The 27,603-nt window shown below is 43.0% G+C and overlaps 1 protein-coding gene across 2 annotated transcripts; it reads right to left on the bottom strand.

Moving 5' to 3' along the window:
* Nucleotides 1–1,182: 1,182 nt before the first annotated feature.
* LOC109907202 (collagen alpha-2(I) chain) lies at nucleotides 1,183–23,925 on the bottom strand. Of its 2 annotated transcripts, XM_031795157.1 has the most exons (49): nucleotides 23,731–23,925; nucleotides 21,708–21,709; nucleotides 20,083–20,118; nucleotides 19,468–19,551; nucleotides 18,670–18,726; nucleotides 17,871–17,915; nucleotides 16,760–16,813; nucleotides 16,344–16,397; nucleotides 16,106–16,159; nucleotides 15,945–15,998; nucleotides 15,338–15,391; nucleotides 14,806–14,850; nucleotides 14,297–14,395; nucleotides 13,942–13,995; nucleotides 13,484–13,582; nucleotides 13,234–13,278; nucleotides 12,598–12,696; nucleotides 12,454–12,507; nucleotides 12,238–12,345; nucleotides 12,079–12,132; nucleotides 11,832–11,930; nucleotides 11,643–11,696; nucleotides 11,320–11,418; nucleotides 10,988–11,041; nucleotides 10,671–10,724; nucleotides 10,456–10,563; nucleotides 10,148–10,192; nucleotides 9,841–9,939; nucleotides 9,223–9,330; nucleotides 8,894–8,947; nucleotides 8,728–8,781; nucleotides 7,680–7,733; nucleotides 7,496–7,549; nucleotides 7,184–7,291; nucleotides 7,015–7,068; nucleotides 6,681–6,734; nucleotides 6,432–6,593; nucleotides 6,019–6,126; nucleotides 5,610–5,717; nucleotides 5,406–5,459; nucleotides 5,090–5,197; nucleotides 4,938–4,991; nucleotides 4,668–4,775; nucleotides 4,348–4,401; nucleotides 4,125–4,232; nucleotides 3,629–3,875; nucleotides 3,117–3,301; nucleotides 2,584–2,826; nucleotides 1,183–2,302 (listed from the first exon to the last, which is right to left on the bottom strand). In XM_031795157.1, the coding sequence occupies exons 1-49, from the start codon at nucleotides 23,798–23,800 to the stop codon at nucleotides 2,156–2,158; spliced, it is 4,059 nt and encodes a 1,352-aa protein (XP_031651017.1). In that variant the 5' UTR covers nucleotides 23,801–23,925; the 3' UTR covers nucleotides 1,183–2,155. The 2 variants fall into 2 exon arrangements, with proteins under 2 accessions (XP_031651017.1, XP_031651016.1); XM_031795156.1 differs by having other exon boundaries at nucleotides 6,432–6,734.
* Nucleotides 23,926–27,603: the final 3,678 nt, after the last annotated feature.

Below are 27,603 nucleotides of genomic sequence, written 5' to 3'. Positions count from 1 at the left end.
ATAGAAGAAGAATCTTTGATAGACTATAGAAGAAGAATCTTTGATAGACTATAGTGTTCATCCTGTCGCCATCTTCTGGATGCAGCTATTTTTTACTGTAGTTTAGTTTAGTTTAGGAGTCAAAGATTATAGTTTCAGTATAGTTTCCGTTTTTTTTAACTGATTGAAAATGATTTTATTTCAGTTTACTAAATGTTTTTTTTCATGATTTGTTTTCGTATCAGTTTTTGTTTACTACAATAACATTGCTCTAAACCATTATTTGCTGGACACAACAGCAGTACAAGAAGGCCTGCCTCCGACCCAGCCACTAACCTAACCTAGGCCTATTTAATGACATCCTCGGGCACAATGGTTTCAATTTTATTATATCAGTTTTCACCGGTTGTGTTCAGGGCTAGGCCGAAAAGCACTGTCGATCTGTAAATGACTATGAAAGGAGCACCGATGCTTTCATCAATCCAATTTCATCAGATCCGTGCAGATTACTTAAAATGTATACATTTAGAGTATTCGAACAGAACCAAAGACTTACCCTGTATTGTCCCTCGTCTTCTTGGGTATATGGTGAACTGATTTTAGGCAACGTCCACCGGATCTGTTCTTAACTCATTGACCACTGAGCGGCGCTAAATCAACATTGCGTAAATTAAACTCGTGCACCAGCCGGCTCGCTCTCCGTCTGTACTCCAGCAATTCGAGCCTGCGGGGATGAGGTTACCTACAAGTCCACAGTGGGAGGAATGTAAACAGGTAGATTATCTTGTGTAGTGTACATGCAACACTGCTGCATACTTTTTCTAGAAGCCTTTGTGACCCAAATATCACAATTCTATTTGAATACAAAATGTTACTTTGATTATGCAAGATGAAATATTAGAAATGACTATTGTCAGAGGCAGTGGATGCATTGAAAAATGTGTTTACAAGCACAAAATAATAATAATTTAACAAACAATTGTAAACAGGCATCTGTATTCATGTACTTTTAGGCCTATTTGATTCCTAGACTATTGTAAAAAGTATAGGTCTTTGGTTGACAATGACTTATAAAACATAGTTATGATTATTAAATAAGTTACTTGAATGCTGGCAGGGTCTTTGTATTCTCCTCTTGGTTGAAAATGACATGTGAAATGAAAAGTTAAGTACTCTAACCAAAAACACAAAACAAATCAATCATTCAACGCCAACATCATTTAATGATATTATCATTCTAAAACATGAAAGCACTTTAGTCATTGAATGGTGTTTGGGAACATTGGACATGCTTTATTTCAGAACTTTTCACAATCGATTTAAACATCTCACATATACAAAATAGGTACAATAAACTTTGTGGTTTTTTTCTTTTGAGAGAGAGAGAGGCCGCCTAAAATCCATTCAAAATGGATGAAATAATGTGCTGTCAGCATGAACACTGCATTGAAGGGGGAATTGAAGGAGAAAAATGGCTGAACAAAAACAAATCAAAACTTCGAGACAAAAATGAACAAAAAGTTTTTTTTTTTTTTAAACGGTCAAAACCAGACAAACATCAGACCAGACTTAGGAAATTCCACCTGCTTAAAATGGGGTTAATCAGGGGGGGACCTGTGCAAGACTCAGTCAATACAAAGAAACACAGTAAGAATGAGAGTGGTTTCCTGCTCCTACACAGCTGGATGTTTAGCACCATGGGTCTCTGCTTCAAGTAATTCAGCACCTTTGATACAGGACGGAGCTTGAAGCCGTAGAACTCGTAACTTCTAGGTTGTGGATCAGACAGGTTCTCAATATTTTTTTCAAAAAAAAACAGGCATGAGGTAGCTTCAACCTTTTTTTGTAATATTTTTGTGGTTTTAAACCTCCTCATTGGAAGATATACAAAGACCACAAAGTGATGCATACGTTCAGCGTTTTTATTACACTTCTTTTATTTTTTACAAAATGATGACATGTTCCACAACATGGTGTTTTCCCGCGTCTCTTTGGGCTGCTGTATTCATTTGCATTGCACAACGCTCCGTTCAGTCCATTGGTCCTCTCCGATAGAGCCCAGTTTAAGCAAGTGGATGCGCAGTGGAAAATCAGCATTCAGTATAAAAACAACACAGAAAGAAGGGCAGAGATTCTTTTTTTCTTTCTCTCTTTTTTTAATTTATCATAAGTCCATTTATTTGAAACAGACTGGGCCAATGTCCAAACCAAACTCTTGATCAGCTCCACCAATGTCCAAAGGTGCAATGTCGAGGATGGGCAGGCGAGATGGTTTATTTGTTCTGTATTCAATGACTGTCTTGCTCCACTGGCCAGTGTGTCTCTGCAGAGGTAGGACAAAAGGATAAACCATGTATCAGAATAGTGCACCCTCTCAGTATATCAAATCGTGAAAACATACAAATGCTTCACTTACAATAATACCCTACAGTAGCCCATGATACTTTAAATAGTCAGATTCCCAAATTCTTTCACTAACCAATAAGTTACAGAAAACTACCCTGAGCCTGAGTTAACCCTTCCACCATGCACTGCATCTATTTGTGTGAGTGAGCACAGAGAGAGAACGAACAAAGCTATTATCCAAATAGAAAGGGGACTTACAGTGCAGCCGTCCTCCAGAACGTTGAAAGTGAAGCGACTGTTGCCCTCGGCACTCAGCTCCACGTCGTTGGAGCCCTGCAGGAGCACGGCCTTCTTCAGGTTGCCGTTCTCGCCGTCCATGTACGCCACGCTGTTCTTGCAGTGGTACGTGATGTTCTGGGTGGCCTGGTTGGCCAGGAGACGCATGAAGGCCAGCTGAGTGGCCATGCTCTGGGGGCTCAGGGTCTCGTCATTGTACGCAAACTGAAACATAGGAGGAATTAAGACAGGATCAGTGTCAAGATAGACTCAAGCATTTAGAAAAAAAAAACTTGATGAAGAAGGATATAGATAGATGTCTGATGATCTCCTTAAATTGGAACCAATACAATCATGTTAAGGGTAGTGGATATTAATGTAAGCCAAACATATGGTTCAATACTATACTAGTAAAACATGCCTCAAATCAGACTGGTTTGCAAATCAAAGTGTCTTCCTGATGTTCAAACTGTCCGCTCTTGTCATTAGAATCAGTACAGGTTCAGTCTGCTCACCTCAGTACCACCGTTAATGGTCTCTCCGAACCAGACGTGCTTCTTGTTCTCAGAGCTCCTGTACCAGTTCTTGCGGGCGATGCTCTCTGGGTGAGGGTGGATGCAGGTGTGTCCGGTGGAGAAGTCGCAGTGGGCCTTGATGGCGTCAGCGATGCAGCCCTGGTTGGGGTCGATCCAGTAGAAACCTGCAGGGGAGGACAAGAACGAGACACATTGATTAGCACTGATAATACTAATAACACTATTATTAATACTTCACTGGGGTTTTACTTTGTTTAGGTGTTGTTTAAGTTTCAGGTTCGACATGATACTGTATATTTTATGAGTTTGATCGCTCAAGGACAGTATTGGTAGTGAAATGTAGAGTGATAGATAAAGAGGTGGAAAGTTGTTGAGACTCAAAGGATGTAGATATTTTATTGGTTAAAAGAGTATGATGGTTCTAAGGCACCTCAGTGAGTCAACCAATCAATAAAGAGATAGACAGAGCTGTGTCTGTGGTACCAACTCACCACTGCTCCATTCAGGGTGGCTGAGTTTGATGTCTCTGCAGGTACGGGCGGGGTTCTTCTTGGAACCCTCGGGGGTGAGCAGGTTCTCGATCTGGGAGTTTAGGGACTTGATGGTGGCATCCACCTCGTAGTCCTTGGCCCTGAGAGAGGGCTGGTCGGCTCTGTACTCATCGTATCCACCAGACTGGTCGTATCCACCACCAGCGGGACCTGCGGGTCCGGGAAGACCAGGAGAGCCGGGGGGACCCTGTGGGCGAGAGAAGAGAGTTAACAACCTCAACCTTGGTCAAAGGTCACTACAAGTGTAACTTGTATTTGTGAAGTTATTTTTAAGCTAATTACATGTTAGCCTAGATACATTATGTGTTTGGATGTTAACAGCTAGTATCTGCCTTCACACAGCTTATTAGATCATCCCTCTTTGTCAGCCATATACTGTGGCTTTTATCTGACTGGCTGACTGACTGAGGCAGGTGCGAGTACTAGATATACTCACAGCAGGTCCGAGATGTCCAGGGGAACCACGGTGTCCAACAGGTCCGATAGCACCATGACCTCCAGCTCTACCATCCTTACCAGGGGGACCATGGGGTCCAGCAGGGCCCTAGAAACAAGCAGAGGGAGATGACAAGGACAATTGTCAATACATGCCTTTTATCTGTCTAGTTGGAGGAAGATACAATGGAGGGAGTTTGATGTGGATAGCACAGGTTACTTACTCTGGGTCCAGCAGGTCCAGTGATACCAGCAGAGCCAGTCTCACCAGATGGTCCCTGGAGGGGAGAGATATGGTTAGATTAGAGACCTTAGGGGTAGCTACAGAATACTGCAGGGGCGGGATATGGTAAGATAGTAGACCTCTGGGGTAGCTACAGCATAAGAACATTGTCATACAGTAAATTATTCAGATTTTTACGTGATTTTTAAAATGAAATGGAGGTGATACAAACTTGGGGATATGGGCTATTTCAGGATATGAGATTAGATTATGTTGGATGGATGGATAGACAGGAGGGTCAGAGCAGTCATCATGACTTACGTTTGGTCCGGGCATTCCCTGGAGACCACCATGTCCACGCAGACCCTTCATGCCTCTGTCTCCTTTCTCTCCAGCCCCACCCTTCTCTCCACGGGGACCAGCGGGGCCCTACAACACAAGGAGACAGAACCATAACAGACATGCGTTATTTCATATCGACCTACAGTATAGGCACAATTAGGCTACGGCGATGTATTATGATAGTTAAAATGATTAGACAAGTCTTAACTCAGCTGTCCGAGTCAAGATAAGGTTGGATAAGGTACTCACGGGGGCACCACGGGCACCAGCAGCACCGACGGGACCACCATTTCCAGTTGGGCCCTAGAGAGGAAGAGAAGAAGATTAAGAGATGGAACCACGATAACAGTTCCTTTGTGTAGTGGAGAAGTTATGTCTGTTTTATGTGAATATGAACTTACAGACTCTCCACGGTTTCCAGGTCTGCCGACGGCGCCGGAGGGTCCGTTAGGTCCGGGTTGACCAGAGCTTCCAAGGGCTCCAGGAGAACCAGGCTCACCACGGTCACCCTGCAAGGGGGCAAAGTTCAAGGTTCAAAGTTGAAAGTTCAAGACATTGTTTCAACTGATATGAAGGTCCGTTCATATGAATGTTTCATGTTCCTGTGATGTAAAATGGAATCAGCTTCCCCTCTCCCAATCCTAACCTTAACCAAAACTGACCCAACAGTGTTTAAGGGCAACTTCACCCTATACCACACATGAGAGAGGAGTGTACCTTGAAGCCAGCAGTTCCGGGACGGCCGGGAGGTCCATCGTTGCCAGTGCTACCCTGTGGGGTGACAAAATAGCATGTTAATTGCGCTGCCATGGGAACTGCACGTGAACTGTAATTTCGATTTTGAGCCATATGTTTACTTACAAGCTCTAAGTACTTGTTTAACAAATGAATGAATGAATGAATGAATGAATCAATCCTTACCTCACGTCCAGCCTCTCCCTGAGTACCAGTCATACCGGGCATGCCAATGTTACCGGCGGGACCACGGGGTCCAGAGGCACCAGCGGGTCCAAGTCTACCAGGCTCACCCTGAATGGCACACAGTATCACAGGATCAACACAGTACAAACACATACCATAGTAACAGTCAATGTACTGTATCCATAACTCATCAATGGATTGCAACGCAGACTGATATGGTTGTATGGGCTGCACTAGTCTGGAATAGCCTGTCATTTTCAAGAAGTGTGATTTAGCCCATTTTGGATCATTCCAATATTATATGCCAAATAGCACATTTTCCAGAGCTTTTTTATGTTCTGCAGTTGGATGTGTCTGCTAAGGCAGTTTGAATAATGTTTTGAAATAACAGAAGGTGTGATGTTCTCACCACAGCACCAGGACCACCAGGAAGACCCTTGTCACCACGGGAACCAGGCAGACCAACGAAGCCAGAGGGTCCGAGCACACCTTGGGGTCCAGCGGTACCAGGAGCACCCTGAACAGGGACAGGAGATCAGGAGGTGAGAGTGGAGAAAAGCAGAGAAAGAAACACTATCACTTCCCCCTATCACCATTAGTGGTGAATGGGGGTGTTTTGTTACGCAGCCCAAACAATGTAAAATGCCTTGAGACCAAATGAAAAGCTAGCCTGGTCCCAGATCTGTTCTGTGCTGTTTTGCCAACTCCTATGGTCCTATTGCAAAACAGCACAAACAGATCTGGGACCAGGCTAGTGAAAGGCATGACATCAATCTCATCCATTCTTGAGAAGAAGCCTCAATGGGATCTATGAAGACTTACGGGAGGACCGCTCTCTCCAGTGGGTCCCTTGTCTCCAGCGATACCAGAGGGTCCAATTTGTCCATGCTCTCCCTGAGGTCCCCCGGGACCAGAATCACCACGGAGACCACGAGGACCATCCTTACCAGCGGGACCGGCGGAGCCAGGGGGCCCAGAAATACCCTGTGTGTAGGGAAGAGGACGGGATAAGTGGTTATTGAGGGGGAAAAAGTGAGAGGTGTGTGTGTGTGTATGTGTGTGTGTACTTACAGCGGGACCGGGGCCTCCAACTCTACCGGCAGCACCAGGGAAACCAGTCAGACCCTGAAGAGAAAGAACAGAGGTCAAAGGTAGAAAGCAGCCAAGTTCACTGGGTCAAAGAGAGATGGGGTGTCGTTCACAGGCGGCTAGTGGCACCTTAATTGGAGAGGATGAGCTCATAGTAATGGCAGGAACGAAGTCATTGGAATGGTATGAAACACAATAAACAAATGGTTTCCATGTGGTTCATTCCATTGACTCCATTCCAGACATTATTATGAGCCGTCCTCCCCTCAGTAGCCACCTGTGGTGTCGTGTGTGTGATATCAGTGACAGTACTTACAGAAGGTCCAGCATCACCACGACCACCAGGGGGGCCAGCGGGTCCACTAGCACCCTAGACAAGAAAAGTCAGTAAATTATATAATTCCCAGGTTGGATTTACAGTACATGATGTCTGTGTGAATGGATATAGTTGATTCCCGTTGAAGACATTTCTGAGTGAGACTTACAGAAGGTCCAGATTGGCCAGCAGGTCCAGCAGGGCCGGCGGGGCCGACATCTCCCTTTCCACCAGCGGGTCCTTTCTCTCCTCTAGGTCCAGACTGACCATCAGAACCCTGCATGGAACACAAAGACACGGGTCAGAACAGAACAAGGGCCGCAGCAACACAAGGTAGTGTGTGTGTGTTGGTGCGCGTACATAAAATTGAACACATGTTTGAGGGTATACGTCTCCATGTTAAAGAAAATCACTATATTCTGATGCATACATGGGACATGTTTATGTGTGATGTCAGGGTATCAACTGAAGCAGTACTTACAGGGGGTCCGGCAAAGCCAGGAGGTCCGGCAGGTCCACCCTCTCCACGCTCTCCCTAAAACAGAGCAGGAACATGATAGGGTTGACTGGTGTTTTTGGGAAGGCATTCTGAATAGTAGATCATGTTAGTCCTTAATTCCTTTGAAGTGTGATAATGTGTTATATAAGTAGTTGTAGGTACTTACACTGGGTCCACGAAGACCAGCAGGTCCGGCAGGGCCGAAGGAGCCAGACTCACCCTGAAAGAGATTAAAGATGGAGAATGTAAAGGCTGAATCAACCCAAAAATCTGAAAAGAATCAGCTTGGAAGCTCGGATGTAGAACATTTCTTCATGGTCTGCATAACTGATCAATGAACCCTAGCCTTTCAACTTCCACAGGATGTCCAGTATTCAAGCTGAAGCGTATTAACTACCATTTGTTTCCAAAACAATGAGTTGCCATATCCTGGCAGATGAATTTGAAGTGTGATGGTGTATAATAAAGCAGGTGTCCAGGCAGTGTTGTGTCTTCCAGGGGCATGTCCAGTAGGCACAGCACAGAGGAAAACGTTTTTGAAACAGGGAGGTACTTGTCCAATCAGAAATGTTGTTTTGTTTTCTGATGCAAATCGTAAAACAATATATTGGCGCTATGGTGCACCCTCGTGACCGTGACACAGGTTTCCATCATTTGAAGATGACATCAGCTGTTTGGACCTTGGCAGTGTGCTACTGAAAACTGTCCAGCAAATGGCAACGTTGAGGTTCAAGATTCAGAAGCTGTGGCAGGTGGGTCAGTGCTATCTGGAATCCTTGGGTCATCCATACCCTAAACTCTAACCTAACCATTTCAAATTTCAGCTGTATATAATTTCCACTTCAATGGGGTAGGGACACTCCAAGGATCCCGGGTTGCACGGACCGTGGCAGATGGGGCGCAACTAGTTCTTCTCTCTGGTCTGGACTAGAGGCCTTTGTTGTTGTCCAAATATTCAGAATGACCATACTCAGCAATAGTCCATTCCATAGCTTGATCAATTGTGAAGAGCCAAAGAGTCTTGAAGAAGCCTTGCTATTCGTGCTCTGTAGGTGAGGGAACGGTACTCCATCTTGGATGTTCATAATCGTTGACAAATCTTCCCTAAGTGAGCCCCACAATATTTCTCATCATTTGAACCAATGTGTTTCATTCATCCTTTGCTATCCTTTCATGTGTTGAGGACTAAGGGAGACGATATTCAGGCTGTTTACCTTTTCACCATTAGCACCGGAAGGTCCAGGGGGTCCACTTGGTCCGGCGGCACCCTAGAAAGAGACACAAGGCACAAAGTCAGACTAAAACACAATAGAGACAGAATAACAATGTATTGGATGTTGTTTTCACTGTGAAATTGACCTAATGAGATGAGGAACTTACACGGGCTCCATCTCTTCCCATGTTACCCTCAAGTCCTCTGTGTCCACCCTCACCCTAGATTCGAAAGATGGGAAAACACATGTTAGTCACTCGTTTAAAATAACCATTATATATTATTGTTTTTAGTCAAGGTCTATCAGAGAAGATGCTGCATTAAGGCGAAGAATGTCAAATTCTCCCAATGTTTGTATTGTAAAATAACTATGAAGCGCTGCATTTCAAATCAGAAATGATCATTTACATCAATTATAGCTCTTATTCAACTTTTGTCTTGTGAAATGTTACTTTTTTAAATATGTTTACTTGCGGCATATTCTGGGGGAACTTACCTTCTCACCCTTGGGTCCAGGAGTACCACCGGCACCGCGCTCACCGGGCATGCCACCGGGTCCTTGGTGTCCAGGGCCGCCAGCAATGCCGACAGAACCAGGCTCTCCCTGAAACACAGACATTGGTGAAGAATGGTTCCACCTATCAGCTATCCATCTCATGGAGCAAGACCATGAGTGGTTAGGAGCTTCATCTGACTGCAGTGCTTAAAAGAACAGTGGTGTATTTCTCATACAGAATCGGGTTGCGTCTTCATCAAAACCATACATTGGTACTACCAGATCTATTGTAGGGCCAGAAGATATTACAGACCACACAACATGACCAGGAAAAACTCTGGGCATTGTTTACAACAGTAATATGGTTCTAAGCCCTTCATGGAGCTGGGATCACCTTGCCCTATTTACAACAGTAATATGGTTCTAAGCCCTTCATAGAGCTGGGATCACCTTGCCCTATTTACAACAGTAATATGGTTCTAAGCCCTTCATGGAGCTGGGATCACCTTGCCCTATTTACAACAGTAATATGGTTCTAAGCCCTTCATGGAGCTGGGATCACCTTGCCCTATTTACAACAGTAATATGGTTCTAAGCCCTTCATGGAGCTGGGATCACCTTGCCACCATCGGGGCCTGGAGTTCCAGCAGGTCCACGAGCACCGATGGCACCCTGAGATCCAGCAGAGCCAGCAGGACCAGAGTTTCCACGCTCTCCCTAGGAACAGACAGAGAGAGAGGGTGGCTGTCAGCATCTGTCATGGGCACATCACAGTATGTATACACTACAGGTGTGTGGGTGTGAGATGTATATAAAGATGTAAATGAGTGAACAGGATCACGTGCATGGCAACAGGTGTATGGTAGACCAGCTGTCAGAAGATCATAGTTAATGGTCTGTGAGCGGTATTCATGAGTGGACATACCTTGACGCCAGCGGGTCCAGGGAGTCCCTGGTCTCCGTGCATACCCTGTTGAGATGAATGCTTTGTTAGTGCAAGATATTACATAGTGAGAATACTAGTCGAATAAAGAGAATATACTGAAACAAAGGAAAAAGGAAGTAACATTTCTATAAACTAAAATTTGCTGTTAAGTTTGTATTACAGGGTAAATGGATTTGTTTGAACTTTGTTATGGCTTTGTGGATGTAGGTTTGTGGAAGTGTTTATGTGTTTGTGGATGTACAGTGAGTTTGTGTTACAGATCACAGGTTCTAGGTTTAGTTGCTCACTTGGTTGCCAGCTTTGCCAGCCTCTCCAGCAGGTCCAGCGGGGCCGGGCAGACCCTGGAAACCTGGTGCACCAGAGGGTCCCTGCTCTCCCTTCTCACCAGCGTTACCCTGTAGAAGAGGAGAGAATCAAGTTCAATAAAATCAAATGCAATTCACTGTAAGATTAGATTCTCGTTCTTACTGTGTATTTAGAGGAAATAGTGTAGACTACTTACAACGACTCCAGCTGGGCCGGGGGCTCCATTGTTACCATCAGCACCTGGGCCGCCCTAAGCAGAGACAGGGAGAGCTAGGTGAAACACTGACACTGGCAGCAGGTGAATGATCTATGATACATGGTAGTTCAGTCAAAGTTCATTGAGGAAACACAACTTTTGTAATAAATGACTATAGATGTAGAGTAAGTAATATTTAGGATACTTAGATTTACCAACCGCTAATTTGAGAGATGGCTACCATAGTAGTAAATGAATGCCTTTAACAGTAGAGAGTTGATAATGTAATGAATGTTGTCTGATGCGGGGGTACTTACTCTCAGACCAGTTGCACCAGTTGGTCCCTTATCACCACCCTTGCCAGCCTCACCCTGGAGGGCGAGAATGAAGAGACCATGGAAACGTCAGATGATCATCGTTTCATGTTGGTTGACAGAATATACGAGCATATTCTGTCCATATTCTGTCCTTCAATTTCACTTCCTGTTTATTCTTTTGATCCTATTCTGCGATCCATATCACTTCCTGTTTATTAATTTGATCCTATTTTGCCCATATCGAAGTGCATCAACAACCCAGTTGTCTCTCTCACAGTCCAATCTCACACTAGTAGATCAACTTCCTGGTTCTACTTCCTGGTTCTACTTACTCCAGGTCCCTTGGGGCCGGGGAATCCGATGTTACCGGGCTGGCCTCTGGGTCCAGTTGGGCCGGGGGGACCAGTGCGTCCGTCCAGACCAGCAGCACCCTAGAATAGGACACCAACCAACGGGGATCAGACATGGCACACTACCACTAGGTGGGTTTTAACATCGTCGGTGGATGGGGTGGGTTACTGTAACCATACCACCAATACCACGTATGTGCTTAGAACCAATCCATTATCATGACCAGCAATTTCATTGTATTCTAATATTTTAGGATATACAGTATTTGAAAGGATGAATACTGGAGACGTGTTTAATTACTTACAGATGGGCCTTCCTTGCCTGGGGGTCCACCCTGTCCAGAGTTTCCGGGCAGGCCCTATTAGCAGACATTACTTGTTAGTCATTTAGCATCACAGATAGAGATCACATGCTATATTTGGTTCAGAGATTAGACAGAGAATCCATTACACATCTTATTGAAACATGATTGACAGGTGTGTGTGACACTTACTCTGGCTCCAGTCAGACCAGACTCGCCAGCACGACCGGCATCACCAGGGGCTCCACGGATACCACCAGGGCCGGTGGCTCCACGAGCTCCGGGCATACCCTGGCAGAGAGGGGAGGAGGAAGAGGAACCCATGAGTACAGAACAGTCACTATATTACAAGGTAAAATTCACTATTTTCTTCCTGCATTTGAACAACTTTCAGCAATGTTAATCATATTTATTAAACACAATATTTTGGGAGACTTACAATGGGACCACCTCTTCCCTCCAGACCAGGCAGACCACGAGTTCCAGCACCTCCCTATGAGACACAAACAGACATGAGTCAACCATAACCACTCACCTGCACCGTATAGCAATACACCAAGACTGTACCCCCACACCGGGTCTGGTATGATATACTCACTCTAGCTCCACGCAGACCAGCGGGCCCGGTGGCACCAGCCTCGCCAGTTGAGCCTCTCTTGCCCTCCTCACCAGCGGGACCAGCGGCACCCTGGACACCAGAGTGACCCTGAAGGAGAAAGCAGAGACATTAGAGACTGCCACAAACACACACCATGTACTGACATAATGCTAGAGCATACCTATACTGCATAACAGCAGTAGTATGGATACTCACAGGCTCTCCCTTAGCACCAGAATCTCCTTTTTGTCCAGAGGGTCCAGGGTCACCCTGCAGTCAAAGAGATACATGATCAATACCTCAATATTCATACAGATTGTGTTAGTAAAGTGTTGTCTTTTTAGGTCCAGCGGTACTCACACCAAGGCCTCTAGCTCCAGTGGATCCCTGAGGGCCCTGGGGGCCGGGACCTCCTCTTGGGCCGGGGAAACCAGGGGCTCCAGCAACACCGGGGAGACCCTAGAACACACAGGATGGAAGAGTGGTGAGTAAGAAGACAGCTGAAGTACCTACTGCATAAACATGATCATAACATTACCTAATCACAGTACCATAACACCACCTAATCACATTATCTAATCACAGTATCACAACATCACCTAATCACATTACCATAATCATACCCAATCACATTATATAACCACATGATCTAATCACATTACCTAATCACCCAGTGTCACTAGAACAGTTACTTATGGCTAATATCACTTCCATGTAATGTGGGAACAACTGAATTCATTTCTGTCCTTCATGAATTCTAAAGCTAAAGTGATTCATTGTTGATGCTATTTGAGTGTGCTATTTGAGTGTGCTATTTGAGTGTGCTATTTGCTGATAAGTCAACTGCTGTGCTTCAATCATAACTCATATCATGCCTATATGAGTCCAAGGCTCAAGTGAACAAGATTCTACATCTTGACCTTTGTCTCACCCTAAATGACCTTTTGGACTGTCAATCTAGTCTAACCACAATGCAACTATGGCCAGAATACTTACAGCAGCTCCCTTGGCGCCGTTGATACCGTTGTTACCAGGGTTACCCTACAAGGAGAGGAAAAGGAAAGAGAGTGTTACAGACAAGTGTGTAGAGATGCCAAGAAACCAACTAACATGATGGAAAATATATATAACCATTGGAGTTACAGTATGTATTTCAGGACCAGGTAACAAGAACATCAAGAGAGCCTTCAATATGACATATTTCACACTGTGATAATGTTGTAGTTTGTTGGTAGTGTATACTTACAACGGGACCGACGGGGCCAACGGCTCCATTAGTACCGGGCTCTCCTCTGCCTCCCTGAGGTCCGGATGGGCCATTGGCTCCAGCACCTCCGATCTCTCCCTGTTACATTAACATTTTGACTGAGTCACACAATCCATTCAAATGGGTAATAAAATGTTTTATGATGTTATATAGATGTTTTATGGTATAGAAATCCTCATAGGAATACCATGTATGGAATCATTAGTTTGGTCAACATGATTGATTTACTGTCTAAACTAAAGGGACCAATCAGATTATCGGATAGTGATAACCAATTAGAGAATCATGATGGGTGTTGAGAAAGCTCTTTAGATGTGGTTCTACGGTTCCCAGAACTGGGAATCTTCTCTGGTGTCCACACTAATAATGTCCATGATATACTAAGGATTGTGATCATGAAGAAATGCTTTGGAGATGACCATGATGACATCCCTCACCTTGGGGCCAGGGGCTCCAGGGAAACCAGGGGGGCCAGCTGCTCCAAGAGGACCCTGGGAAACAGGAAATAGAGAGATGACAGTGAAATAGAGGGTTACAGAAAGTGTTGTAAGATGAAGCTACCCCTAGAAGCGGACGATCTAACTTCAGTTTTAGCATTTCCACTTGTAATGATTTAGGTTAGGATTACGAGAGGGATAAGCTGATCCTAGATCAGATCTGGGCCTAAAGATTTTTGTAATCTTTTTTATTTAACTAGGCAGATACAGTAACTTCTACAGAGGGGTCACTCCTAGGTTATCCATAAGGTTATGGGGTCAGAGGTTATGGAGTCAAAGGAGAAGTAGCACTCACAGCAGGGCCGGCGGGTCCGGTGCTTCCATCAGCACCACGGGCACCAGCGGGGCCAGCAGGGCCGGCACGGCCTCTCTCACCATTCAGACCACGAGAACCCTGAGGTGGGGAAGAGAGGCAGAGAGAGAGTATGGTTGAGTACAAGTGTGTATTTATTTTTAAGAGTGTGTATATAGTGAGTATAGTATATAATATATTACTGGTTGTACATTTGATTTCCCAACGAGGATAATACATAGTGATTGGTGATCAGTAGACATTGAAGAGGATACAGCAAGTACTCATCTCCATTGTTTCCTTTGCAATCAGCTATGTGAACACAATGGATTTTGCACGTGACAAATAGTAAAGAATCAATGTGAGGTACTTTCAGGCTCGGCTATGCAGGTGACATGTTCTATTAGTGATACATATGGCTCGGGCTAGCACCTGACAACATGCTAATTTTGACATTTTCCTCTTGGGAACAATATGATGAAAAAGAGAAGGGTGACAATGTGTGAACTTACAGCTGGTCCGGGGTTTCCGTTAGCTCCATGGGCACCTGTCTCACCCTATGGGAGAAGCAGGAGAACACGTATTCAGATGACAGGAGGTCATAGGTTACAAACGGTGTGAACACTGGATATATCTAGATTGGTAAACATGGTTGTAATAGAAATGTAATTCTCAGAGATTTGTGTAGGTACTATGGTGAACAAGTGGTAAAACAAACACTGATATTTGAGTAACTGCTATCAATGTAGTGGGATTGTGACTAAGCGTGCACTAAAATGTGCTACTGTATGTGAAATTCACTTTACTTTTAGGTGTTACAGGGTAGGTTTCCGGACCCAGGTTAATCCTATACGTCAAGTCAAAAGCTTGCACAATGGATCTCTCCATTGAAAGTGTTTTTTTAGTCCAGGAATAGGCCTAATCTGTGGCCTACAAAGATGAAAGCTAAATGTCTGTTACACCTCCTGTGCCATCTGTGGGATTTGACAGGGATAAAGGAATTAGATTGTGATTGAGGAGGATGTACTGTGGCTGCAACATTACCTTAGCACCTCCTGAACCAGACTCTCCCTTGCGTCCATCCAGACCATTGTAACCCTGGAGCACAAAGAGAAAAGGTTAGCATCCTGAGACAATACACAATTATTATAGTCTAAAATCAATTAAGAACAGGAAACAAATAATCTCCCCCACCCACTTATCGTTCAGATCATATTGATTCTCATATTGATTATCTGGCGAGGGAATATTAATTTGAGTTTAATCTAGAGATCTCTGCTAATTGTATTCTGTTTGATGTAGGATGCATTTTCGCTCAGCTTCTCATGGGACAAAACTCCTAATTTCCCATCATTACTAGTCTTTTCTATAGACTATATCTGCATCTCACCAGAGCCACAGTGGGGGGGAACAGGGTGTCATTTGTGATGAGTACTACAAGGGAAGTGTGTGACCGGGTCACATTCAGTGGGGTGCAACATTACAGAACATCCAGATACAAATGTATTACGTAGAACAGACATGTGGAATGGAGAATCATGTCAGCTCTATACAAGTAATCTCTATCTGTAACCGGGGATACTATATAACAGGGTTGTTGGGAGGTCTTTAGGAGAGGCAGGGCCAGGCAGGTGTTTATGTAAATACTCACTCTGTGTCCCTTCATTCCAGGAAGTCCAGGAGTTCCGGGGAACCCACGAGCACCCTACAGAGGGAAAGAAGAGGTTTTAAGTGATAACACTATGGATTCATGTATATTTAGTGTCAATGTATATTTTGTTAAAGTTTGTCAGCTCTGGACATTGCCCTTACCTGAGTTCCAGGGCCACCTCTGTCACCAGGCTTTCCAGGTCTGCCGTTGTTACCCTAGAATTGAACAGACAAGCTGCATTAGATGTGTATACTGTAGGTCCACTAACATGATAGCATGTGTCTGTAGCATTTTCCACATTCACTAATTGCCCCAGTAGGCAAGTAGTGCCACAGGTAGATAGTTATTAAACCAACAGTTAGACCAAAATAACACCAAGAATTTTTACGTTTTACTTACATCCTCACCGGGCTTGCCAGCGGATCCAGAAGGTCCACGAGCACCAATGGAGCCCTTGGATGAGAGAGATGTCAGAGGTCAGGGTTAAGGTCATAGTCAAATTCTGTGTTCAGTGCTCTAGGTTGCCTTTCTGTGTAGTAGTGTAGTGTTGATGGCTTCATCTGTGTCTGTAGAGTTTAAATGGTTAATGCACAGGTATGAGAAATTAATATCTGTTTAGTCCAAATTGACTATGGGGTATCACTGGGTGGGGATGTGTTGGACTATAACTATACTACATGACAGTGTTGAAGATGTGGGATAAGGGGTAGAGGAGAGAGAGTAAGGGGATATGTATAGAGTTACATGCTGAGCTCTGATCAACCTGTTAGAGAGAATGTTACAGTGGGTTACAGTTTCCATGAGAGAGTTCTTACAGTCTGTCCGGGCTCTCCAGGCTCTCCAGCGTGTCCTGTGAATCCTTGGGGTCCCTGTTGATGGGAAAATGACACAACAGTGAGTCGATTTATCCAAATGAGACATTGTTTTATTACTATGTGATCAGTTAAGTGTGATGGGTAGAACCATGACTTATTCCATCCTGAACATGTGATCTGATCCCTAGTTAGGGGCTATAGTAGGGTCCTAGTTAGGGGCTATAGTTAGGGGCTATAGTAGGGTCCTAGTTAGGGGCTATAGTAGGGGTCCTAGTAAGGAGCTATAGTAGGGTCCTAGTTAGGGGTCCTAGTTAGGGGCTATAGTAGGGGTCCTAGCTTGGGTCTATAGTAGGGTACTAATTAGTGGCTATAGTAGGGTCCTAGTTAGGGGTCCTAGTTAGGGGCTATAGTAAGGGTCCTAGTTAGGGGCTATAGTAAGGGTCCTAGTTAGGGGCTATAGTAATGTTCCTAGTTAGGGGCTATAGTAAGGGTCCTAGTTAGGGGCTATAGTAAGCGTCCTAGTTAGGGGCTATAGTAAGGGTCCTAGTTAGTGGCTATAGTAAGGGTCCTAGTTAGTGGCTATAGTAAGGGTCCTAGTTAGTGGCTATAGTAGGGGTCCTAGTTAGTGGCTATAGTAGGGGTCCTAGTTAGTGGCTATAGTAGGGGTCCTAGTTAGTGGCTATAGTAGGGGTCCTAATTAGTGGCTATAGTAGGGGTCCTAATTAGTGGCTATAGTAGGGGTCCTAATTAGTGGCTATAGTAGGGGTCCTAATTAGTGGCTATAGTAGGGGTCCTAATTAGTGGCTATAGTATGGGTCCTAATTAGTGGCTATAGTAGGGGTCCTAGTTAGGGGTCCTAGTTAGGGGCTATAGTAGGGTCCTAGTTAGTGGCTATAGTAAGGGACCTAGTTAGTGGCTATAGTAAGGGACCTAGTTAGTGGCTATAGTAGGGGACCTAGTTAGTGGCTATAGTAGGGGTCCCAGTTAGTGGCTGTACTAGGGCCTGTGAGTTTTTCCTGGCCAGGTCACTGAGTCAGGAAAACCTCCTGGCCTTTATGTTGAGTTTATATGAGAAAAATAAACCACCTTGTGTCATTTGAGAACTACTTACAGGGGATCCGGGAGGTCCGTTGGGCCCTCTAGATCCCATCAAACCCTGAGGAGAGAAAGACAAAGCACATTGAAATCAGATCAAAGTAAAGTTACTGTACATGATCTTAATACTGTTCAAGCAAAATGGACGTCCAATTCGGATATGAATCACTGCAGGGGGAATGAAATTGGAAAAATGTCAAACAAAAACTTTAGCTTAAAATAGCAGAGAAAGGCTGTGTGAAATGTGTGACATCTTATCCAAATTTAAATCTGAAATGATTTGGGAAGAAGAGGGATAACATTTAAAGAGAATAAAATGGTAATACATTATTCATGGTTACCGAATTGGTAACAGCAACAGATGAAGAAATAGATGAAGAAATAACTGCAGTGCACCTATTATGTCCAGGGTTTGGTGTCATATGCTGGATGATGAAAAGGTTATGATCAGTTTTGTAACAGCTCATGATCTGCAGTGCAGTTTCTGGCTGAATCCCAGAAGAAAGCCTACTTCATAGGCACTGATAAGATTATGAAAGGCTATCAGCTTCACGGTTACAACTCTACCTTGTCCTCCAATAGGCCAGGTGGAATTTTCACAACATTGCTTGCTTACATCCATCTTATCAGATCCATACAAATGCCTAGGGGTCAGGGGCTAGGCAAGGACTAGTGATAAGGGAATAATGGCTAAGCAGGGACAGTGCCAGTGCTAGTGCCAAGTAGGTAGGGCCTACAGGGTGTGCCAACTGGTTAGGGGTGAGGGTTTAATTTGGGGTTAATTCAGGGTCTCTCTCTTGTGTTCGGGTCCTCACCATGGGTCCAGGTCCGGGGTCGATGCCTTTTCCTCCATCAAACTGAGCAGCAAAGTTCTGGCAAAACAAAACAGGGACACACATTATTAGCACAGAAATGAACAATTAATAAAAGCCATGTTTGACAAAAAAAATAATGGTATAGTAGTCATAATTCCATTGGTTAATCCCAGAGGGTCCTGAGAGATCAGAGTAGTAGTTCTTAGAGTCAACCATGATGAACCATACTGAACAATATTGACAAACTTTCCCAGTATTGAAAATTTGTCTAAAACTACATTTTAGTCTAAAACGAAATTCTCAGAATAAAAGGTCATTGGAACCTCCAATCACTGTGTGTGTAAACCATTTTTATGATTTACAGTGTCAGGGGGTCATCATGGAGTCAAAGGTTCATAGGTCAACAGGGTATAAAGACATAAGGGTATATGAGGTCATGGGGTCAAGACCACCCAATTGAACTCATCCCTAGAGAGTACTAGGTAAGTATTCAACGGACACTCTGAACACTTTTACCACGGCTGATTTGAAAGAGGAACCAAGTGCCATGCCCCGGTAACAAACCAAAACAGAGGAGTTCTGTTGGTCACGTTTAGAGTTACAAATGTCCTCCATTTTCGGGGGAAAAAATTTCCAGCCAGTGAAAACATTTGTTACAGAACTGTCAGACATTTCATTTGTTACAGAACTGTCAGACATTTCATTTGCTACAGAACTGTCAGACATTTCATGTGTGACTAAAACATGCTTGTTTTTAGAGTGAGAAAATGAGGGACATAATGATATCGCTGAACTTACTCCTCCAAGTCCAGGGGGACCAGGGGGCCCGGCAACGCCGGGGAGTCCATCTTTACCATCTCTTCCATTACGGCCTTGGGGACCCTGAGAGAGAGATAGAAACAACTTATTATTTAAAGAAATGTTTCAGCTAAAATACTTTCTATTCTATACATATTCATACTGGAAATGTCCTTCATCCTCTGCTGTTTTTTATGATGACTTTCTATTTTTGTTTTCTGTTGTGATGTTGCCCAGTCCTGCAACATGCTGGAAGTGCTGTATTGTACACTATAGAAAAATGGGAAAACATTCTCCATTATTAGATAAGCAAAATTATTACAAAATGACTACAATTTACAAAATGATGTATAATTGATTTATAGCCATTTTAAAATCATATGTTATTGCTTATATGTTTATAATATATCTGGGTAAAAATACAGCCAATAATATCGTTGTCAACATCGAGGATGTAGGCCTCTGTGCCATGTGATCACGGGGTGTGGCCACAACGGGGTCAAAGTATGTCATGTGGCCCTCTCAGAAATGTACATTTAAACAAGCATAGTAACTTGCAGACATCTAACATACAACATCTAAACACCAAAGGGGACAGCTGGGTTCTTTCCTTACCCTGTCACCTCGAGGTCCTTTCGCTCCCGTTGGGCCCTGTGGTGGGAAAATATCTTAATCAGACAAACCATTCAAATAAACATTTTAAAAGCATATCAGTACTTCTAGCAAAGCTGGTCAGACCCTAATCTCAAATAGATTGCATCAATGTTAAAGGAAAAATCCACTCAAACTATCTTTTGGCATTTTTTTCATTAATCCAATGTTGATCAATATGATGATGTGGCCAGTGACACTTTGCTTTTTGAAAGCCCAATATCTTGAAAACTTGACTGCTGACATGTAAGACATTTTGGGACTGTATCAACAGTGGATTAATGAAAAATATATATATATTTATATACTTTTGGAGTGGATTTTTCCTTTAATTGATTTCAAGCGTTAGAAGATAGCAGGCTATGTGTCATAATGTGTACATAAACAAACTTGACCTTACAGTTTGAGGACAAGCATGTCAACACATGCTTGTCCTCTCACTTGACCTTTGAGTAATCCTGAGCCTCAAAGTTCAGATATGCCACACTTTTCTATACTAGTAAATGACACATAAGAACATGTTCTCACCTTGAGTCCCCCCTAAATAGAAAAGATGATAAATAAATGTAAGATTTATTTATTCAGTCTTTCCTACATTTCTTGTGTCATTCAAAGTGGAAGCTATATCAACCGTACCTCATTTTTCTCATCTCTTTTTTTCCAACAAAGCATATTAGTTGCCAGTGTCATAACACAGTATTGCATGCATAAGTGTATATTATAAGTCACATGTTTGTGCAGATAACTATATCAAACAGATAACAGCACATAAAGATATAATATCATATTAAGCACTATTGCAGAGAGATGTTTAAAGGTGCAGTGATCAGTGATCTAATGCCAAATCCAGATTGATGTTGCATGGCAGTAGGCTATGCAGGTGTATAGGCCAATCAATCAATCATAATCAATTCACATAGAAACACTGCCCCTTTAAAGCCTCAGAATGCCAATATAGAGCTGCGAAACAATATCCAGGTGAGCAATTTGTAGCAATCTCAACTATAACAGACCATTTTAAACAAGCAATAGTTCCTTTATACTGTAAAAACAAATCTGATATAATACAGACCAAATCCAGGGCCCGTGTTAAAAAAAGCTTCTCATAGTAGGAGTGCTTATCTAGGATCAGGTCTCACCTTCCACGTAATTGTATTAATTATTATCTAAAGTGCTAAACTGATTCTAGATCAGCACTTCTCAGAGACTTACTGAATATGGGCCTGGAATGTATCTGCCATTTTTAGCTTTCAAACCTCTTCCTGATCCTATTAAAGGGCCCGTTGTGCCCAGCGGCCCCATGGGTAAACCAGCACCAGCACCAGCAGTTTTAACAGTCACTGACACCACCCCTGACCAATAGGAGCCTCACCTATTCATTGGCAGCAAATGAAGAAAAAATAACCCTCTTCAGAGGCAGCCTAGAATCAAAGTGAAATACTCCGCTATAGTTGAGATCGCTCATATTGTCGACAGAGGCCACTTTCACCGAATATTAGCTGGAATTTGGAACCAACAGAGAAGATGCAAAAAGGTAAAATCTCTTCTAAAAGCTGTTTTGATAGATAATATCATGCACATGTACTAACCGCTGTGAAGTTTCAACGAGGAGGAGGAGGAGGAAAGGACATAGTTAGAACATGATAACAAACATAGTAAAATTGTTTCTGGAGCAATCTAAATTCTCTCTCCTTTTGACGCCTTTGTCTAATGCAAAATGCCTTATTTTCCTTTGTAGATAGCAAAATAACTGTTATTTGTTTCCAGAATATACACAAAGATTAGAATGATAAGCTTCTAAACGGCAATCTGACAAAAACAACTACAACCATATAAAAGGTGAAAGGTAACAAAGCTGTCCACATAAATGCGGCCAAGCTTCTACAATATTCAATCGAGTTTTGTCAACAACATTGGGTCATATATAGGCCTGAAGTAGTTACTAAAATTCAACAGCATCCATCTTTAGGGAAAATTAAAATATTCAAATAGGACTGAATTATATTTAATGTATTGTTGACAACTTCTCACTGACTGGAAATGTCAGTGTCATTTAGACACTTGCCAACCAGCCAGCCAGTGAGAAGTGTTTACAGGCTCCAAAGGCCTGTGTATCCACATCCCCTAAGGAAATCAATTTGTGATGGAGAGAAGACCAGAAGTAAACCTTGTGTAATTAGGTACTGTATATGAATGTACTGCTATAAATTAAGTGATCAGCATTCACTATAGTATACCTAAGTAAATGATATCCTATCATATGCTTTTGTATTGCATCATTGCCTATTATCTACTCTGTATAGCAGGGCTGCCCAACCATCTTCCTGGAGATCTACCGTCCTGTGGGTTTTCAGTCCAACCCTAATTTAACACATTCTACTAATTAGGTGCTCAACAAGACCTTAACTAGCTGAATCAGAGATGCTAAATTAGGTTTGGACTGAAAACCCACAGGACAGTAGATCTCCAGGAAGAGGGTTGGACTGAAAACATACAGGACAGTAGATCTCCAGGAAGATGATTGGACTGAAAACCTACAGGGCAGTAGATCTCCAGGAAGAGGGTTGGGCAGCCCTGATGTATAGCAACTTGATTTTGAGGAGACTAAATTACTACATTTTGGTGGTTCTGAAGAACTATCATCTTATGTTGCTTGTTATGACCTAGACGTTTCCTGTTTAGGCCTCAGTGGTGTCCTCATTATGATGCGGCATAACAACCAGTTCCTCTACATTTGGTCCTGCTCTGCTGATGGATTGGCATCGCACCTCCTCTAAAATACTGCGTTGTAATTGCCTTACGTGGCCACTAGATAACGCATTTGGACACTTAAAAGAATATCATCACGGAAAAAAATGTTTTAACTTATATTACTTGTATATACAACGAAAATGTCATTTGTTTTACTTTAAAATAATGCTCTTAATTCTTATAATACTAATATTAACTATATTTAAATGAAATAACTCTAAACCTCTCTACACAAGGCCGGCTCTTTCACAAGGCCTATAGGTCATAGCTTGCACTAAGTTACTCAAGAATATGTCAAAATAATTTTGGGATCGAAAATCTATACCTTTGTAAAGATCTATATGTATTTCTATAGAAAATATATCTTGGAGGGTTGATGCCAAAGGGGATGCTGTTAAATTGACCACCAGGGGGCGACGTTTCAATTCCCTATAATAAAAGTTCATTCCCTGGACTCTGAACAGTACGTACAACGCCCCAAACTTTTCATCCTAGGAGTTTAAATATACATTCCAATTGTAGTCTAAATGTTCGCAGTTCCAGTGTTCTAAAATCTATTCAAAGACACTACATTAACAACTTTAAACGATTCTTTCAAGCCTGTGATAACGTTCTCATCAGTGCGTTTCTCTGACTAGTCAATTGTATCCACGGAAAAAGAATGAAGAATCCACCGAAATGACCAGGATCCGTTCGGTTTTATACAGCCAGAGGGAAGCCCTCAAAATAACTTTTAGTGGTCCTCTGGTTATTTCCAAGTAAGTTCCATTTAAAAGCCAAGCATAAGCGCTGTAAGGTCCTCCTGAACTCTTAAAACAGGACAAAAATCCTCGGTAAAAGACAAAAACATATCAAACTTACATTGGCATGATGCTAGAAATGAAGTTACTGCAAGCAGCAACAGAATCCGGTTATCCACAAAGCTGAGCATGTCTAAGCAGACATGCAGACTCCTTGTGCTGCAGTGCCCTGTTTAACTACTTCAAGCAGGCATACAGTTGTGGTGACTAGAGTAACTCCAAGCTTGGAAACCTGCTGCCGTGATGCTAGAATAATACAGACCAATCAGTCCTATTTATATGGCAGGAGGTTCCTTTGTCTGCGTGTCAACAGTCAGCCCTCGGACCAATAGGAGAATAGGAGAAGTGAAATCCCATCCCATCCCATCCCCAATAAGTCATGTGGTCCTACATCTCCAGCCTTCTCCCAGAAACGTTGGCAATGCTTCGTCGATGATGACGAGTGCATCGTTTTAATTAGATCCATTCTTGAGGACGTGGACAATGTAGACGTTTAAAAAGGAGTAAGACCTGCATTTTTTTCTCAGACTTTTTGTAAGGTGGTTCATCACACTGGACGTGTAGCCGAGAAAGAAGGGGTAGTTCAGTACGCCGGAGCTTGGTGAGGGCACGTTGGCCATCCGACTGTCATCTTCTGCTTTGCCCGGGTCGGGTCTGACGCGTAGGCCAAATCTGTCCAGTGCGGTGCGCGCAGGAATGCGCCCTGCATCTCTGTCGGTCGGATTTAAATAATAAAATGCCATACAGGGAGAGGACGCAGGAGATTTTTCGGGTTGTAAAAATCAGCATTTTTTTTCATGGACTATTTGTACTCCAAGTTTGACTTTTTAAACCCCCCAAGCTTTACGCATTATCAATATTTACTGTTTTGCACAATCATTTCACTGACTTCACACACAGGCCTCTCCCTGCCTGTCGACATTGTAAAGCTTCTAAACATTTCTAAGTGAGTCCTAATTCATATAAAGAAAGCATTTTTTATTCATCAAGACAAACATTTTATATATTTATCTGAGTGAATAAAAGCACAGGTTTAATGACAGATCATCCCCCAAGCAACATACAGTATAAGATATGGGCGTTTTGATATAAATTATAGCACAGCTGTAGGCTACATTAATTGATGGTGATGGTGGATCCGCTGTTCAAAGGGAACTATATTGTGGAAAAGCCTGTGTGTATTGTCATGGAATGGAGGTATTCTACCGCCTGGACTGATCATACAAAAGACAGGTGAGAGATATCTGATTACAGATTCTCTCTCTCCCTCCCTCCCCAATCAGCTCTTACCTGGCCACATGACCAGACATGTTGGCAGTCACACTACTACCACACTAATGCTTCCCTAATGCTATCTCTACCTCTCACAGTCACACTACTACCACACTAATGCTTCCCTAATGTTATCTCTACCTCTCACAGTCACACTACTACCACACTAATGCTTCCCTAATGCTATCTCTATCTCTCACGGTCACACTACTACCACACTAATGCTTCCCTAATGTTATCTCTACCTCTCACAGTCACACTACTACCACACTAATGCTTCCCTAATGTTATCTCTACCTCTCACAGTCACACTACTACCACACTAATGCTTTCCTAATGCTATCTCTACCCCCCACAGTCACACTACTACCACACTAATGCTTCCCTAATGCTATCTCTACCTCTCACAGTCACACTACTACCACACTAATGCTTCCCTAATGCTATCTCTACCTCTCACAGTCACACAACGACCACACTAATGCTTCCCTAATGCTATCTCTACCTCTCACAGTCACACTACTACCACACTAATGCTTCCCTAATGCTATCTCTACCTCTCACAGTCACACTACTACCACACTAATGCATCCCTAATGCTATCTCTACCTCCCACAGTCACACTACTACCACACTAATGCTTCCCTAATGCTATCTCTACCTCCCACAGTCACACTACTACCACACTAATGCTTCCCCAATGCTATCTCTACCTCTCACAGTCACACAGACCATTTTTATTTGGACTGCACATTAAAGAGTTTGATATGATCACACATTCAAAATTAAATGTAATGTTTACTACAACAGCCGATTAGAAAATGATATATTTACCACACCAAAGTGTAAATACAATTGATGGAGGCTGTTGTAAAGCAAAATTGACTTAGTTTAATATATACTGATCAGAAATATAAACACAACATGCAACAATTATAAGTTCATATAAGGAAATCTGTTAATTTAAATAAATTCATTAAGCCCTAATCTGTGGATTTCACATAACTGGGCAGAGGTGCAGCCATGGGTGGGCCTGGGAGGGCATAGGCCCACCCACTTGGGAGCCAGGACCAGCCAATCAGAACAGGTTTTTCCCCACCAAAGGGCTTTATTACAGACAGATATACTCCTCAGTTTCATCAGATGTCTGGGTGGCTGGTCTCAGACGATCCCGCAGGTGAAGAAGCCGGATGTGGAGGTCCTGGGTTGGTATCGTTACACTTGGTCTGTAGTTGGGAGGCCAGTTGGACGAACTGCTAAATTCTCTAAAACAACATTGGAGGTGGCTTATGGTAGAGAAATTAACATTAAATTCTATGTCAACAGCTCTGTTGGACATTCCTGCAGTAAGCATACCAATTGCATGCTCCCTCAACATTTTATAGTGACCTTTTATTGTCCCCCAGCACAAGGTGCACCTGTGTAATGACCATGCTGTTTAATCAGCTTCTTGATATGCCATAACTGTCAGGTGGATGGATTATCTTGGCAAATAAGAAATGCTCACAAACAGGGATGTAAACAAATGTGTGCACAACATTTTAGACATTTCTGGGATATTTTATTTTAACTCATCTAACATGGGACCAACACTTTACATGCGTTTATATTTTTGTTCAGTATAGTTTGGAAAAGAGCAAATGTAGGCTAGAAAGAGTATTCTGACATCAGACAACCCAAGGACACACATTGTATATAATACAACTTTCTACATCCCCTGAGGGAAATGAGGACCTACTTCAACAGAGAGGAAAATCATTACTGCAATATCTATGCAGACTCTCAGATCAGAAATACCCCCATATGTTTTAACTTGAAGTAACTAATTACAATCCTAATAATAATAACTTGGTGGGTGTTTATATTTGTCCTATTTCACAATAGTGTATTAATATTCAACCTTTCAGTTACTGGCCTGATGCTCTATGCGCTAGGCTATCTGCCGCCCGAGGTTTGACAATTCTAAGTTTTTGCCCATATCATGGCTGTCTCTTGATGACATTCATGGCCTTTCTCCACCCTGACAATATTTGCTGGTTTATTCATTGTGTTCACGCTTTATTGATTCATTCAATCAGAAGTCAAATGAGAAGACAGTTCTTATTGCAATATAATTTTCATCAGGTATAGCACCTCCCCTCAGATACCTGTGCTGTCCCTGATAAACCCAGGCAGTGCTAACAATAAAGACAATGTGTGGATCATGCACTGTAATGACACTAACAGTCCTAATCCAGTGAAAATGAACTGGAGGGAGACCGTATGAGTGTTGGGTCCCTAAACCAGCCACCTAGTCTGCCTCAAAATGGCCGATTCTTCTTTTCTCATGGTCTTCCTCCGCTAGCCTCCCCTCTCCTCCCTGAGCAGTACTGGACAAAAATGTGTCATCGCTGGAATTTCCAGACATCCCAAACTCAACTCTCTCGCCTGAGTGAAAGGAGGGGGGAGATCAGAGAGGTGAGGGGTGAGTGGTACTGGGATGAAATGTGTTTTAAAGATGGCTGTAACTCACTGTTACAGCTGAACATGGCTCATGTTCTCTGACTGAGACGCTGAAAGTCTTGAACTACTTTGAGACCAGACAACATTCATGAATATGAAACAGGTCTAGTCTTAAAAACATTACTCTTCATTAGTGTAATATTTAGAACAAGAGTTATTT

This window comes from Oncorhynchus kisutch, linkage group LG17, assembly GCF_002021735.2.
Source record: "Oncorhynchus kisutch isolate 150728-3 linkage group LG17, Okis_V2, whole genome shotgun sequence".
NCBI classification, from domain to species: domain Eukaryota; kingdom Metazoa; phylum Chordata; class Actinopteri; order Salmoniformes; family Salmonidae; genus Oncorhynchus; species Oncorhynchus kisutch.
The sequence above is the reverse complement of the archived record's forward strand: the minus strand, read 5'-3'. Positions and strand labels throughout refer to the sequence as shown.